We start from the raw sequence: 16,483 nt of genomic DNA, 5'->3' as shown, positions 1-16,483 counted from the left end.
TCCTGGTGTCTGTGTGGGTTTTCTCCAGGGGCTCCAGTTTCCTCCCACAATCCAAAAATATGCAGGTTAGGTAGATTGGCCATGATAAATTGCCCCTCAGTGTCCAGGATGTGTAGGTTATGTTATGGGGTTACCGAAAAAAGGCAGGGTAGGGAGGGGACATGGATACAGTGCTCATTCGAAGGGACGGTGCAGAATCGATGGGTCGAATGGCCTCCTTCTGCACTGGAGGGATTCTATGATTCTATGATTTACTGCATTTGTTCCTCAGTGACATTTTAGTGAGTGAACTAGGAAAAAGAACCTTATGCCGATTATTTATTTGTGGAGTTATTCAATTATTTATAGCATCAAAATATAACAATTTTAAAAGATTTTCATTATAACAAAAAAAAACAAATCCCAATCCCATACAATATCAAAAATACACCCACTCAATTCCCCCGTCCCCCTCTCTCCTCCCCCACCCCACGGAGAAAACAGAATCTTTAGAAAAAATATAAAAAGACAAACCCCACCCCCGCAACAGCTGATGATAATGAGTTCCCTAAAAAAGGATATTAAGGGCTGCCCACCGACCCTCTTATGGTATACTTGATCTTGTCAAAGTGCAAAAATTCCACCAGGTTCCATAACCAGACCAAGGCCTTAGGCAGCACCGGGAGCCTTCACCGAAGCAGAATTTAACCTCTGGGCTATTAGCGAGGTGAAGACTAGGACATCTGCCCCGTCCACATCTGCAGCATCTCCGATACTCCAAAAATGGCCACCAATGGGCACAGCTCCAGCTGAACGCCCAAAATCCATGACATTGTATCAGAAAAGGAGTCCCAAAAACGAACAAGCTTAGGGCAAAAACGAAACATGTGTGTGTGATTCGTCGGACCTCTCGAGCACCGCTTACACCCATCCTCCACCCCGAGATGAACCCACTCATACGAGCCCCAGTCAGGTGCGCTCTGTGCACCACTTTAAACTTGATCAAGCTTAACCTCGCACATGAGGAGCTGAAGTTGACCCTGTGAAGAGCCTCACTCCACAGTAGTCCCTCAAAAACCAAACTCAGCTCACCCTCTCATTTCTTCTTTACTTCCTCCAAAAATGCTTGCTTCATCGCCAACATCTGCCCATGGACATATGAAATCTTATTCTCCCACCGGACAAGGACGTGACCCTGTACCAGGGGAAATGAATGAAGATCCTGGTGTAAGAAATCATGCAGCTGAAAGTACCTGAATACATTCCCTCTTGGGACCTGGAACTTCTCTAGCAACCCGTCTAAACCAGCAAACCTACCCTCCAGAATCATGTCCCAAACCTCTCCAATTCTTCTCTCTCCCACGCCCTAATTAATTTAACTAAGCCAGATAGCACAAACCTAAGGTTCCTGCATATCAGAGGCAGCAGTGACATGGAACACACTTTAAAAGTGCTGCCTAAACTTATTCCAAATCCTCAAAGTGGCTCTCACCACCGAGTCAAAGAGAATCAAGGGAGGCCTCTCGCAATATTCAATGGCCTCATCCCAATAACAAGTTGTTGAGTTACATCCAGTTTGTTTTGTTTGGCTGTTTGAAAACTACTTATGTAAATGTTAACTGTATTTCATTGACAATTTTTAAAAATACAAAATAAATGGGCAGAATTTAATGTGGTCACAGGGGTCTTTCCTGCCAGTTGGAGAACTGGTGGGAATCCTGCATCGTGTTTCTCCAGGAGGTTCAACACTATTCTGAGCTAATCATACACTTACCTGGACAGTGACGGGCCTGGGACTCATTAAGCATGAGCAGGGTGGAAACTCTACCCCTGACAGCTGCAACCAATCAGAGGCCTGCAGCTCTCCAATGTCAGCAACACCACCGGGAATAGTGGCCACAACTGGTACTGGTGGCGTCTCTTCAGGATCACAGATGGATCTCCAGATAGTGGATGGGATGCAAAGCAGGCAGTGGATAAGAAAGGCAGGTGGGCAGCGGGATCTCTAGACCGTGTAATGTTCTTTGATTGGGCTGATGTTGAATCTTGATATTGTAGTGTGAACAAAGAATTTTAGACTTTGTTTCAGAAACAAAGTTATTTATTACTAACACTACACTTGGCAAAGTGGTGCCTTTATATCTTTGGGCGGCATGGTAACACAGTGGTTAGCACTGTTACTTCACAGGGCCAGGGTCCCAGGTTTGATTCCCAGCTTGGGCCACTGTCTGTGCAGAGTCTGCACGTTGTCTGCATGGGTTTCCTGCGGGTGCTCCAGTTTCCTCCCACAAGTCCCGAAAGACGTACTGTTATGTAATTTGGACATTCTGCATTCTCCCACCGTGTACCCGAACATGCGCCAAAATGTGGCGACTAGGGGCTTTTCACAGGAACTTCATTGCAGTGTTAATGTAAGCATACTTGTGACAATAAAGATTATAAAGAATTACTAAAATGCCTAAGATTAATACAATTGGGAATAATGGTATAACACTAACTTACGCTAAGATACTACAGAGCTACTCTAATATGCGACTGCTACAAACTCCTTATTAACACCTTCTCCTGGAACACATGGTGTGCCCAGGTCATGTGCCCACACACTCACATCACCTGGTGGTTGGATGCTGGAACTACAACAGTTTTATATATATATATATATATATATTATCATTTACATACAGATGATAATATAGATGACAATCTTCTTATCATCACAGACCACACACCCCTGACCAATCAAGCAGACCCTCCACCTCTGAATTTGACTTTGGGTGAAACTTAATGTTCCCCTAATGTACCTCACTCTTGACATAGAACTTCACCACTTTTGGACAGAGATTGGAGCGTGCCTGAAATCTTAATGTGTGCTCCTAACAGGTGAAGCTGTGCATCAGGATGATTAAATTGTGAAATCTATCCATATATCTTTGAGGTCAGATTTAATACAGCTAGTTATAGAATAAGGCTCCCTGCACTTTACTCCATCATCGTACCTTAGTCATAAGCTGAAAATAGCAAGCCCCACTGCCCAACTGTGGCTTTTCTACAGCCCAAACTATAGCCTTACTGAATGAGGTTGATAATAAGTGTCAAATTAAAAACATTTTATGCTTTAGTTATGCCCACTAGAAACTGGTTGAGACAGTCAAAATTCATTGCACACAAGATTCCCACAGAATAAAGAAAATTAAGACCAACAGTTTGGACTGGAATCAAGTGCACATCCCAAAGGTGAAAGGTTAGTGTGGTATCCTGTGGCACTACTGAATCTCCAACCAATAATATTTCTGAACTAGCTGTTTGCCATGTAACACTGGGGGGGAAGAGAATCCTTCTCTGTTTTTCCCATTTCATATGAGGAAAGCATTCAATTTCCACTTTAATTCTGCCCCTCCCCCCCCCCCCCCCTCCCCCAGCAAAACAAAAATCCAACGTTTTCTATAAGAAGAATTATTGCATTATCTCTCATATCTTTATTATATTGCTTTCATGTACAAATATGTTTTTGGCATGAAACCAGATGCTTAACAAGATGTGCCTACCAACAATCTTGCTTTTGTAAGATTGTAGTATCTCGCCTGCCCACAAGAGAATTGTCACCACATACGTGCATGGACTGTAGTGGTAACTCTTGGAACTTTTTTATTTTCTCTCTCTGGAGAAGGAATTTTAAAAATGAGAATGTTGTGGATGCAGTGCGATCCCAGCAGTGAAAGACATCAATTAAAACTATGGGACTCGTTGCAGAGCTTTCACTACCACCATGAATAACCCTCCCTTCCTAACATTCTTTTCCTTTCTCTTTACCAAGCATTCACAAATCATGCAGATTGTGAAGATTGAGAAAAAAATGTGAGCGGGAAAATGTAAGCAAAAGAGATGAATAAATAAGGAACAGAGGTAGATAAAAAATAGAAAACAAGGATAAAAGAAAGGATAGGAGATTACATTAATGCTACTTAATTATCCGCTTTGTGGCAGACACAGTGTAGCATTCTTAATGTTGTTTATCTTTTCATCATGAGGCAGTGTCACAGGTACACAGCTCTTGATTGAAATCTCAGCCTCAACTTTTTTCCAATGTTGACACCTCTGTTTAAAGAATGACATTTTTTGTGGCGATGACATTATAATCATGCAGATAATCTGATTAAATACTAATACAAGTGCTAAAATATCTTTTGGGTTGATTTTTTGCACTAATTCACCATAACCAAAGATTGGGGTTACCGGGGTTAATTGAGCTGCCAGTTCAGCGATAGGTATCAGTCTCACATGGTTTTCCATTATGAAAGTAGGATGTGCCACCACTTAAGGGTTGAAAGACCAACCCTGTGTGTTTTGAGAATTATAATGGGAAATTCAATTAACAGGCTGGTGCATAGAAAACTTTTAGAATGATACACGTACCCCCTATATAACCCCTCTCAGCGGCTACCAATCATTGGATTTCCAGAGAATTGTTCATAAAGAATGGCCGGAATTCTCCATCCCCGGGATGCCCAGAATGCGTTCCCCGATGGGCCTGAGAATACGCGTTGGGGCAAAATTGGAATCTGCACCGGGTACCACATCAAATGCCAGCGGGAGCATGGAAATAAATGCAAATCGGTTGTAATGATCTATTTGCATCTATTTAGCAGGCCCAGCACCCTATGCTCCTCCCTCCCGTGATTCTCCGGTACCCCTGGCTGGAAATCACATGGGCGAGGTTCACTTGTGATCTCGGCAATTGTGAACCTGATGTGGTGGACCTCGCAATGGGTCAGTTGCCCTGTTGGCCCACCGCAAGGTCCACCACACCACGGCCACAATGGTAGAGACCATCCATCATGACGCTCATGCCGTCATGCGCAAAATGGCTGCCGTCTTGGGCACGTTTCTTTTTTGGTGCACCACAGCATTAATGGTGTCGGCCACATTGTTAGTTTTCACGCCACTTTCACCAACCAACATTTCAGAGAACTGATTTCTGGCAAGTTCGCTTGCTCTACACATACTGATGGTGCCTTCCAATGTTAAATCAGATTGTCTCAATAATCTTTCCCGCAGTTTGTCACTTTTTACTCCGTGATCTATCTGATCTCGCAGAAGTGAGTCTAGGAGACAAATTACATGTCTGCACTTTAAGTGTCAAGCAGTCAAGCGTTTCACTTGCTTTTGGCACTCTTTGCCTGAACACATACCATTCAAACGTTTCAACTGGCAGTGTTTGTCGAACTTCTCAATTGCTTTCTTGTACTTCTTCTTATCTGCCTCATCCTCAAAATGGAATGAGTTGAAAATTTCTCGGGCTTGCGACCCAGCCACTGCTAAAAACAGCGCTATTTTTCGCTGGTCACTGGCCTCTTCTAGGTCTAGGACAGAGATGTACAATTCAAACTGCTGCTTGAAAGTGCACCAATTACCGTCTACTTCATCCAAAGTACGAAATTGCCATGGAGTTTGCAAACCTTCCATCTCACTTTGATTTGATTTGATTTATTGTCACATGTACCGAAGTACAGTGAAAAGTATTTTTCTGCGGCCGAGGAACGTACACAGTACGTACATAGTAGACATACGAATAATCAACAGAGAACATTGACAAATGGTACATCGACAAAACAGTGATTGGTTACAGTGCGGAACAAGGGACCAAATAAAGCAAACAAAGCAAATACATGAATAAGAGCAGCGTAGGGCGTCGTGAATAGCGTTCTTACAGGGAGCAGATCAGTCTGAGGGGGAGTCGTTGAGGAGTCTTGTAGCTATGGGGAAGAAGCTGTTCCTATGTCTGGATGTGCAATGCCTGGGTGGGAAGGGTCTCTGATAATGCTGTCTGCCTTCCTGAGGCAGTGAGAGGTGTATACAGAATCAATGTGGGGGTGGCAAGTTTGTGTGATGCGTTGGACTGAGTTCACCACAGTCTGCAGTTTCTTGCAAGCTTGGACCGAGCAGTTGCCATACCAGGCTGTGATGCAGCCGGATAGGATGCTCTCTATCGCACATCTGTAGAAGTTTGTGAGAGTCGATGCAGACATGCCAAATTTCTTTAGCTTCCGTAGGAAGTAGAGAAATTGTTGGGCTTTCTTGACTGTTGCATCAACGTGAGTGGACCAGGACAGACTGTTGGTGATGGTGACCCCCAGGAACTTAAAGCTATCCACTTCGGAGCCATTGATGCAGACGGAAGTGTGGGTCGTGCTGCGCTTCCTGAAGTCGATGATCTGTTCCTTGGTCTTTCCAACATTTAGAGTGTTAAACCAAGTGATTTATCTCCCTCCTGTAATCTGATTCATCGTTGTTTGAGATGTGGCCCACCACAGTCGTATCATCCGCAAACTTATAGATTGAGTTGGAGTTCAATCTTGCCACACAGTCATGTGTGTATAGGGAGTACAGTAGAGGACTGAGCACACATCCTTGCGGGGCTCCGGTGTTGAGGACTATTGTGGAGGAGGTGCTGTTGCCGATCCTGACAGATTGCAGTCTGTTGGTGAGGAAGCCGAGGATCCAGCTGCACAGGGAGGGGTCAAGTCCAAGATTGCGGAGTTTGGTTATTAGTCTTGTTGAGATAATGGTGTTGAAGGCGGAGCTGTAGTCTATGAACAGCTGTCTGACATAGGTGTCCTTGTTGTCGAGGTGTTCGAGTATTGATCGTAGAGCCAGGGAGATAGCATCTGCTGTGGACTGGTTGCGGTGATAAGCAAACTGCAGTGGATCGAGACCGTCTGGGAGGCTGGCAGTGATCCATCTCATGATTAGCCGCTCAAAGCATTTCATGATAACAGATGTTAGGGCCACCGGTCGGTAGTCGTTGAGGCAGGCTACCTTGTTCTTCTTTGGTACTGGTATTATGGTGGTCTTCTTGAAGGAGGTGGGGACCTCAGAGCGGAGGAGTGAGGAGGTGAAGATATCTGCAAATACACTCGCTAGCTGGTCTGCGCAGGCTCTGACTGCTCGCACAGGGACTCTGTTGGGGCCCTTCGCTTTCCGCGGATTCACTTTCAAGAAGGCAGCTCTTACCTCTGAGGCTGTAATAGTGGGTATGGGTGTGTCCAGGGCTGTTGGGTCGGGTGGCACTGATACATTGGCTGACTGCTTAAAGCGGGCATAGAACTTGTTCAGATCATCGGGTAGGGATGCTCCGGCCCCAGATATTCTGCCTGGCCTTGCTTTATAGCCTGTGATCTTGTGTAGGCCCTGCCATAGCCGTCGTGGGTTAGTGTCGTTGGCCTGGGACTCTCGTTTGATGCGGTATTGTCTTTTTGCATCCCTGATGGCTTTCCGTACGTCGTACCTGGATTTCTTATATAGGTCAGGGTCGTCAGACTTGAGCGCCTCCATCCAGAACTTCAGCAGGGAGTGAACCTTTTGGTTGAGCCAGCGTTTCCGATTGGGGAATACCCGTATTGTCTTCTTTGGTACACAGTCCTCGACACACTCGCTGATGAAATCTGTGATGGTGGGTGCGTACTCGTCCAGGTTGGCTGCCGCGGCCTTGAATATGGACCAGTCCACAGTCTCCAAGCAGTCGTGGAGGATGTCCTCGGATTCCTCGGACCAGCACTGCACGGTTTTCTTGACTGGCTCAGCACGCTTGAGGTGCTGTTTGTAAGCTAGAAGTAGGAATACCGACTTGTGGTCGATTTGCCAAAGTGAGGAATGTAGGCTCCTTTGATGCTCGTGTAGCAGTGGTCCAGGGTGTTTGCACCTCTGGCGGAGCAGGAGATATGTTGATGGAGTTTGGGTAGGCCTTTCCTGAGGTTGGCCTAGTTGAAGTCTCCAGCCACGATTATCGGGGATTCAGGGTGATTTGTTTCTTGGTTGTTGATGGTGGAGTGTAGTTCGTCAAGTGCTTTCTTTACTTCCGCCTGGGGTGGGATGTAGACTGTTGTGATGAGTACAGAGGTGACTTCACATGGGAGGTAGAAGGGGCGACACTTCACAGGTAGGAATTCTAGGTCTGGGGAGCAATGGCACGCTAGGGACACCACATCCGAGCACCAGGAGGTGTTGATCAGGAGGCAAACACCCCCGCCTTTTGACTTGCCTGAGGCCTTCATGCAGTCCTGACTAGGAAGTTCTTAGATCCCATCGAGCAGTTAGAATCTGGTCGCGTTTTTTTTCAAGTTTTGTTGTACGGAGATTTTTTTCAAACTTCTCTTCTCTTGCTGAACCTTTCTATCTATCTTAGCAGACAGACCTGGTACCTTAATATTTCCACTCTTGGTATCATGTGATGTCCTTTGCTTTATGGATGAGGATGGCTTTGAAGTGGAGTGTCTCACAAAGAACATCAAGCTATGTTTTTAACTAAGCTAATTTATTAACACTACAATGAAATAGATTCAAATTGAAAACTAAGATTTACAAGACTACAGCTAAACTAAACTACGATTCTATCTACAGAGCTTCTGAAAATATGACTACTCTCTAACCCGCCTAATCACTTACTCCCCAAATCAAAGGTATCACGTGATTCACGTGTATGCTCTTAATCACCCTCTGGTGGTTAGATGCATTCACATTACATTTTTAACCCTTCATTTACCATACAATATACATACTGTCACAAATAATTGGGCAGAAATGGCCAAAAGACCAAATCCCCAGGCAGGAGCCACCTTGTGTCCGACTGCTCACCTCATAGCCGCCACTGGCTACTTGAACACCACTTGAAGGAAGCACTGAGGTGGCATGGCACAGGATGTGGTCTGGTCGGAGGGCTTCAATGTCCAACATCAAGAGTGGCTCAGTAGCACCACTACTGACCGAGCTGGCTGAGTCTTAAAGGACGTAACTGCTAGACTGGATCGGCGACAGGTGGTGAGCGAACCAACAAGAGGGGAAAACATACTGGACATCATCCTCACCAATCTACCTACAACAGATGCTGACAACTGCACAGTCTTTATGGAGACAAAGTCCCATCTTCACATTGAGGATACCATCCATCATTTTGTGTGGCATTACCATCATGCTAAATGGGATAGATTTATAACAGATCTAGCAACTCAAGACTGGGCATCCATGAGGCACTGTGGGCCATCAGCAGCAGCAGAATTGTACTCACCCACAATCTGTAACCTCATGGTCCGGCATATCTATTCTATCATTACCACCAAGCCAGGGGATCAACCTTGGTTCAATGAAGAATGCACGAGGGCACGTCAGGAGCATCACCAGGCATACTGAAAAATGAGATGTCAACCTGGTGAAGCTACAACACAGGACAGGACTATTTGCATGCCAAACAACATAAGCTGCAAGTGATAGAACTAACCAACCCCACAACCAACTGATCAGATCTAAGCTGTGCAGTCTTGCCACATCCTCAATGATGGAGGAGCCTAACTCATCAACGCAAAAGACGAGGCTGAAGAATTCGCAATAATCTTCAGCCAGAAGTACCAAGTGGAGAATCCATCTCAGTTCCCTCCAGATGTCCCCAGCATCACAGATGCCAGTCTTCAGCCAATTCGATTCACCCCACATGATATCAAGAGATGGATGAAGGCACTGGATACTGCAAAAGCTATGAACCCTGACAATATTGCAGCAACAGTACTGATGATTGGTGCTCCAGAACTTGCCATACCACTAGTTAAGCTGTTCCAGTACAGCTTCAGTGCCGGCATCAACCCAACTATGTAGAAAATTTCCCACGGTAGCATAGTGGTTAGCACTGTGGCTTCACAACGCCAGGGTCCCAGGTTCGATTCCTCACTGGGGCACTATCTGTGCGGACTCTGTGCGCTCTCTCCGTGTTTGCGTGGGTTTCCTCCGGGTGCTCCAGTTTCCTCCCACAAGTCCTGAAAGATGTGCTTGTTAGGTGAATTGGACACTCTGAATTCTCCCTCCGTGTACCCGAACACGTGCCGAAATGTGGCGACTAGGTGCTTTTCACAGTAACTACATTGCAATGTAAGCCTACTTGTGACAATAATGATTATTATTATTATTTTTAAAAAGGTATGTCTGCACAAAAAGCAGGACAAATCCAACCCAGCCAATTACCGCCCTATCAGTCTATTCTCAATCATCAGTAAAGCGATGGAAGGGGTCATCACAGTGTAATCACGTGGCACATACTTAGCAATAACCTGCTCACTGATGCTCAGTTTGGGTTTTGCTAGGGTCACTTAGCACTTTACCTCATTACCTCCTTGGTTCAAACATGGACAAAAGGGCTGAATTCTAGAGGTGAGGTCAGAGTGACTGCCCTTGGCACAAGGCAGCATTTGACCGAGTCTGGCATCAAGGAGCCCGAGCAAAATTGGAGTCATTGGGAATCAGGGGAAAATTTTCTATTAGTTGGTGCCATACCTGACACAAAGGAAGATGGTTGGGGTGGTTGGAGGTCAATCATCTCAGCTCTAGGACATCACTGCAGGCGTTTGTCAGTCCGAAGCCCAACCATCTTCAGCTGCTTCATCAATGACCTTTCTAACAACATATGGTCAGATGTGGGGCTGATGATTGCACAATGTTCAGCGCCATTCACAACTTCTCAGACACTTAAGCAATCCATGTGAAAATGCAGCAAGACCTGGACAATATCAAGGCTTGGGCTGACAAGTGGCAAGTTACATTCACGCCACACAAGTGCCAGGCAATGACCATCCCCAATCAGAAAGAATCAAAAATCCGCCTCTTGACATTCAATGGCATTACCATCACTGAGTCATAGAACATAGAACATACAGTGCAGAAGGAGGCCATTCGGCCCATCGAGTCTGCACCGACCCACTTAATCCCTCACTTCCACCTATCCCCCTAACCCAAAAACACCGCCTAACCTTTTTTGGACACGAAGGGCAATTTAGCGTGGCCAATCCACCTAACCTGCACATCTTTCGGCTATGGGAGGAAACCGGAGCACCCGGAGGAAACCACGCAGACACGGGGAGAACGTGCAGACTCCACACAGACAGTGACCCAGCAGGGAATCGAACCTGGGACCCTGGCGCTGTGAAGCCACAGTGCTAACCACCAAGCTACCCCTAACTACCGTGCTGCCCCTAGCCATTTATATGGCTAGTCCAGTTCAGTTTGTGGTCAAGTGTAACCCCCAGGATGTTGATAGTGAGTCCCCCACTATCAACAAGAGCAGGTCAGAGCCTAAGAATCCTGCAGCGAATTTCTCACCTCCTGACTCCCCAAAGCCTGTCCACTACCTACAAGGCACAAATCAGCGCATGCAGACGCTGCGACAACAGATGAACGGACATCGCGCAACAATCGGCAGGCAGGAATGTTCCCTTCCAGTCGGGGAACACTTTAGCAGTCAGTGGCATTCAACCTCTGATCTTCAGGTAAGCGTTCTCCAAGGCGGCCTTCAGGACACGCGACAACACAGAATCATTGAGCATAAACTAATAGCCAAGTTCCGCACACATGAGTACGGCCTCAACCGGGACATTGGATTCATGTCGCATTACATTCACCCCCCACCATCTGGCCCGGGCTTGTGAAATTCTACCAACTGTTGTGGCTTGAGACAATTCACACCTCTTTAACCCGTGATTATCCCTCCAGGCACACCGTCTGGACCGGTAAAGACTTAATTACCTGCAAAGACTCGCATTCAAAGTATCGTCTTGCATCATTGGCTTTGTCTATATATGTGTTTCTGGAACCCACCTCTTTATTCACCTGAGGAAGGAGCTACGCTCCGAAAGCTATGAGTCGACACAAACATGTTGGACTTTAACCTAGTGTTGTAAGACTTCTTACTGTGCCCACCCCAGTCCAATGTCGGCATCTCCACATCAAGTCAAGAGTGTGATGGAATACGCCCCACTTGCCTGAATGAGTGCAGCTCCAACACCACTCAAGACGTTCGACACCATCCAGAACAAAGCCGTCCGCTTGATTGGCATCCCATCCACAAACATTCACTCCCTCCACCACTGACACACAGAAGCAGCAGTGTGTACCATCTACAAGATGCATTGCAGGAACTTCCCAAGGCTCCTTAGGCAGCACCTTCCAAAGCCACAACCACTATCATCTAAAAGGACAAGGGCAACAGAGACCATTCTGACTTGGAAATATATCGCTGTTCCTTCACTGTTGCTGGGTCAAATTCCTGGAACTCCCTCCCTCATGGAACTGTAGGTGTACCTATTCCACATGGACTGTAGCGGTTCAAGAAGGCAGTTCACCACCACCTTCTCAAAGACAATTAAGGATGGGCAACAAATGCTGGCCTAGCGAACGAAGCCCACATCGCCTAAAAAATGAATCAGAAAGATGTATAAATACTGTGGCTACAAGTGCAGGCAAGAGGCTACGAATTCTGCAGCATATAATTCACCGCTTGGCTCCCCAAATTGTGTCCACAATCTATAAGGCATAAGTCAGGATGTGATGGAATACTCTCCACTTGCCTGGACGCGTGCAGCTCCAACAACACTCAAGATGCTTGAAATCATACTTGAAAAACAACTCTTTTGATTGGCACCTCATCCACAAACATTCACTCTCTCGACGAATGCATAGTGGCAATAGTGTACCATCTACAGGTCAGCATGAGGTACAGTGGTTAGCACTGCTGCCTCACAGCGCCAGGGATCCGTGTTTCATTCCTGCCTTGGGTGACTATCTGTGTGGAGTTTGCATGTTCTGCAGTGATTTCTTCCTAGTGCTCCGAGCTTTCCTCCCACAGTCCAAAGGTGTTCAGGTTAGGTGGATTGGCTATGCTATGATTTCCCTTTAGTATCCAAAGATATCCAGGTTACATGGACACCAGAATAGTGTGAGGAGTGGGCCTAAGTAGGGTGCACTTTCAGAGGGTCGGTGCAGACCCGATGGGCCAAATGGCTTTGTTCGGCATTGTAGGGATTCTATGGAAAAAGATGGACTGCAAGAACTCACCAAGGCTCCTTAAACAACACCTTCCAAAACCACACCTACTCTAAGAAAAAAGGCAGCAGACACATGGGAACACCACCACCTGGAAGTTCCCCTCCAAGCCACTCACCATCCTAACTTGGAAATATATTGCAGCTCCTTCACTGTCAGTGAGTCAAAATCCTGGAACTCCGTTCCTAACTACATTGTGAGTGTACCTATACCACATGTACTGCAGTGGTTCAAGACAGCAGCTCCTCACCACCTTCTCACGGGCAATACTGACAGATAATAAATGCTGGCTTACCAGTGATGTCAAAATCCCATGAATTAATTTTTAAAAATTGACACCACCAACTGCTGTCAAGAAAGTGACCAGGACTTTCCTTATAAGTCCATTTGTTGTCTGGCCTCAACTCATACTTGATTGGCTTCTTAGATTGACTGCCACTGCAACTCCTGCCTCATGTGATACTATGTGGAAATTAATTCAGAATATTTTTTCAAAGGGCTAGCAGGTCAATCTTATGCCGCTCTGTTTCAATATGATGAGGTAATGAACTGGACAGCAATCCATCAGATGCAAAGAACCAGCACGCAGCTGGAAACTATGGGTCCTGTTATCTAAGGGGGAGGGAATTAACGGTGCATTATGGTCAGAAAACCTGTAAATACCAACCCCAAAGGAGCTGTTGAATTTAATGGCAGGATTGCATTATCATTTATTTGCTTTCATTCCCCACCAGCATCCGAGACTTTCTAGCTCTGAGTGGGCAAATCTATAGCACAAGATAGCAGCCAGGGACCACTGTGGACAAGAATGTTCCTCCGTGTGCACGTGCATATGTCACCTGGAAAGTGCCAAGAAAGTTGCTCATAAGTTTACATTACTGCGTGTGTGAGGACATGCAGAAATGAACAGGCCATGTATTATAAGGTGGAGATGTGGGGTTGAAATTCCTTTCTACGTATTTGATCCCAGGTCAAAGTTGTGCCACGGTCACATTGAATATTTAAATAAATTCACATCTGATTGTCCAAACATACTATTGTCCATGAATATAGCCATCAATCAGTAAGGAGCATATATGCCAATTTAAAAGTAAAAGACGAGCATTTAGATATGGTAATAACTTGCGACTAGCTTTGCCGGAGAGAGATGGCCTGCAGGAATATGAAAAATTCAATGCAGTTACCTGCTCTTGAAAACTGCACTGAAACTTCTGATGCTGAAGCTGCTTGGGCTTGCTCTGAAAGAGTCTTTGCAGGCTCCAGTGCAGTCAAGCTCTGGTTGATTTATTACAGAACTAGCTGCCAAAAAGTTAAGAGGGCCCAGTGAAATTGACAGGCCAGGGAGAAAGTCCAAGGTAAATGGATGGGATTTGGGTGGTCGGGAGGCTTGGAGATCAGCGGGAGTGGGGTTTGTGTCGGAGGTTGGGGATAGTCAGAGGTTGGGGGTCAGAGAAAAGGTCAGGCTGGGTTGATGGGGTGGGTGTCAGGTCGAGTGAGCGATTCGGAGGGTGTTGGGTTGGGTCAGAGGAGGCTTCTGGTCAGGTCTGCAGCTCGGGTCAAGGTGTATTGGCTTCAGTCTGTGAGTCAAATCGGAATGGGGGGTGCAGTATTATCCATGAGTTGGGCGGGTCCAGAGGTCAGGGGGGAGGATGCGGACCCACGGGGGCTTGGGGGGGGTGGTAATCTGCTTGGGATGGTGTGGGTAACCATTGGGGAGGGGTTAGTCTGTAATGTGGTGGGGAGACCTCTTGGAAGATCAGGAGTGTGTGGGGTAGCCCTGTCATGGCGGGGTTGGGGATGTCTGTGTGGAGGGGTGGGGTGAGGGTGAGAGTCCCATGGGGGATTGGTCTGGGTGTTTGCAATAGTTACCCAGAAGTTAGAAGAGGTTTTAATTTTTCTAGTCTTTTCAGAGTAACTATTAGTATTACCCTGGCAGAACCATCAGAGGACGGCATGGTAGCGCAGTGGTTAGCACTGCTGCCACACGGCGCCAAGGGCCCGGGTTCGATCCCGGCCCCAGGTCACTGTCCATGTGGAGTTGGCACATTCTCCCCATGTCTGCGTGAGTCTCAGCCCCACAACCCAAAGATGTGCAGGGTATGTGGATTGGCCACACTAAATTGCCCTTTAATTGGAAAAAAAAAACTGTACTCTAAATTTATTTTTAAATTAATATAGGTAGATTCAAATTACACTTGACAATGCTGGTAAACAATAACTTAGTTTTGATGATAGTAGCCCAATGACAAATTTATTTATATTTCAAAGAACCCTAACAAATATATGAATAGTGATACATGGATAGTGTTATGTTTTAGATTATATGTAAGTGCATCAAGAACTATCGTTGGTCTTCTATAAACATTGTTTGATTCTATCTTCCAGGTGGGAAATGCAAGCTGAAACAACACTTGAAGCCAAAGAAAAGAATATGATAGAACACCTGCAAAAGATGTATTTTAGCAATGACAAAGACATTTAATGTAGCAATATAAGGTTAATGAAAAACCTTGCTGCATATAAAGAGTTCAACTTTGAATTTATTATTTTCCATTCAGTTGATTTTTAGATGTTATATTAAAAGGTCTGACGCAATAGAAGAACATAAACAGTAATTAAACATATTTTATATGGTATGGAGGTTGTCTATGAGCTGTGTTGTAAAAGCATATAGTCTGATGTGTTTGCTTGGATTTACATTGCAATGCTGAAGAAATCAGTTGGATTTTTATACAGGAAACCTTGATACTTTGTTATGTTAGGTTAGAATTACATTATTTGAGTTGTCTACCTAATCGCTTAAAGGGTGCAAAACTGAACCATGCAAAACAGAAATGTCGCCAGTTTACACAAAGTCTTACATTGATTTCACAGATATTCCCCTGCAAGGGAGCACAGACTTTAGACTTGGCCTCAGTCCTGCTGGAAGAGAAGCCAATGTTCCGGCTCCTGATCACAATCCGGTGTCCCTGCTGGTTGTTGGGTGACAACAGTTACTGTACTCCTTTTAATATCTATGTCATACATCACTCTGCCATTAGAAATTAGAATTTGCTTGTATACTTTTAAAATATACATGTTTTATATATTCTTTTTGACCAACAACTGAACTGGACCAGTTATACTGTGTCTGACCTGATGAAGGAGCTGCGCTCCGAAAGCTAATGATTCCAAATAAACCTGTTGGACTTTAACCTGGTGTTGTAAAACTTCGTACTGTGCCCATCCCAGTCCAACGCCGGCATCTCCACAATAAGAGCAAATAAGAGGCTCGGAATTCTTTTTTTTCCAATTAAGGGGCAATTTAGCGTGGCCAATCCATCTGCCCTGAACATCTTTTTGTGTTGTGGGGGTGAGATGCATGCAGACACGGGGAGAATGTGCAAACTCCATATGGACAGTGACCCAGGGCCAGCATCGAACCTGGGCCCTCAGCGTACGTGAGGCAGCAGTGCTAACCACTGCGCCACCATGCCGCCTGAGGCTTGGAATTCTATGGAGATTCAGTCACTTCCTGACTCCCCAAAGCCTGTGCACCATCTACAAGGCTCAAGTTAGGGGTGTGACAGAATGCTCTCCACTTGCCGAGATGAGTGCAGCTCCAATGGTACTCAAGAAGCTGGACCCGTCTACGACAAAGCAGCCCATG

General features: G+C 45.7%; 1 protein-coding gene across 5 annotated transcripts in view; it reads left to right on the top strand.

Annotated features, from left to right (window-relative positions):
- Positions 1–16,028, top strand: part of kiaa0825 (KIAA0825 ortholog) — a 685,054-nt gene extending 669,026 nt beyond the window's left edge. For all 5 annotated transcript variants that reach the window (XM_072516291.1, XM_072516289.1, XM_072516290.1 and 2 more), the window contains one exon: positions 15,220–16,028. In XM_072516291.1, the coding sequence (XP_072372392.1) occupies positions 15,220–15,316 (97 nt within the window). In that variant the 3' untranslated portion in view covers positions 15,317–16,028. The remainder of the gene's footprint in view (positions 1–15,219) is intronic.
- Positions 16,029–16,483: the final 455 nt, after the last annotated feature.

Source organism: Scyliorhinus torazame, chromosome 9 (genome assembly GCF_047496885.1).
Source record: "Scyliorhinus torazame isolate Kashiwa2021f chromosome 9, sScyTor2.1, whole genome shotgun sequence".
In the NCBI taxonomy this organism is placed as follows: Eukaryota; Metazoa; Chordata; class Chondrichthyes; order Carcharhiniformes; family Scyliorhinidae; genus Scyliorhinus; species Scyliorhinus torazame.
Note: the sequence above shows the minus strand (reverse complement) of the source record. Positions and strands in the feature narration are given on the sequence as shown.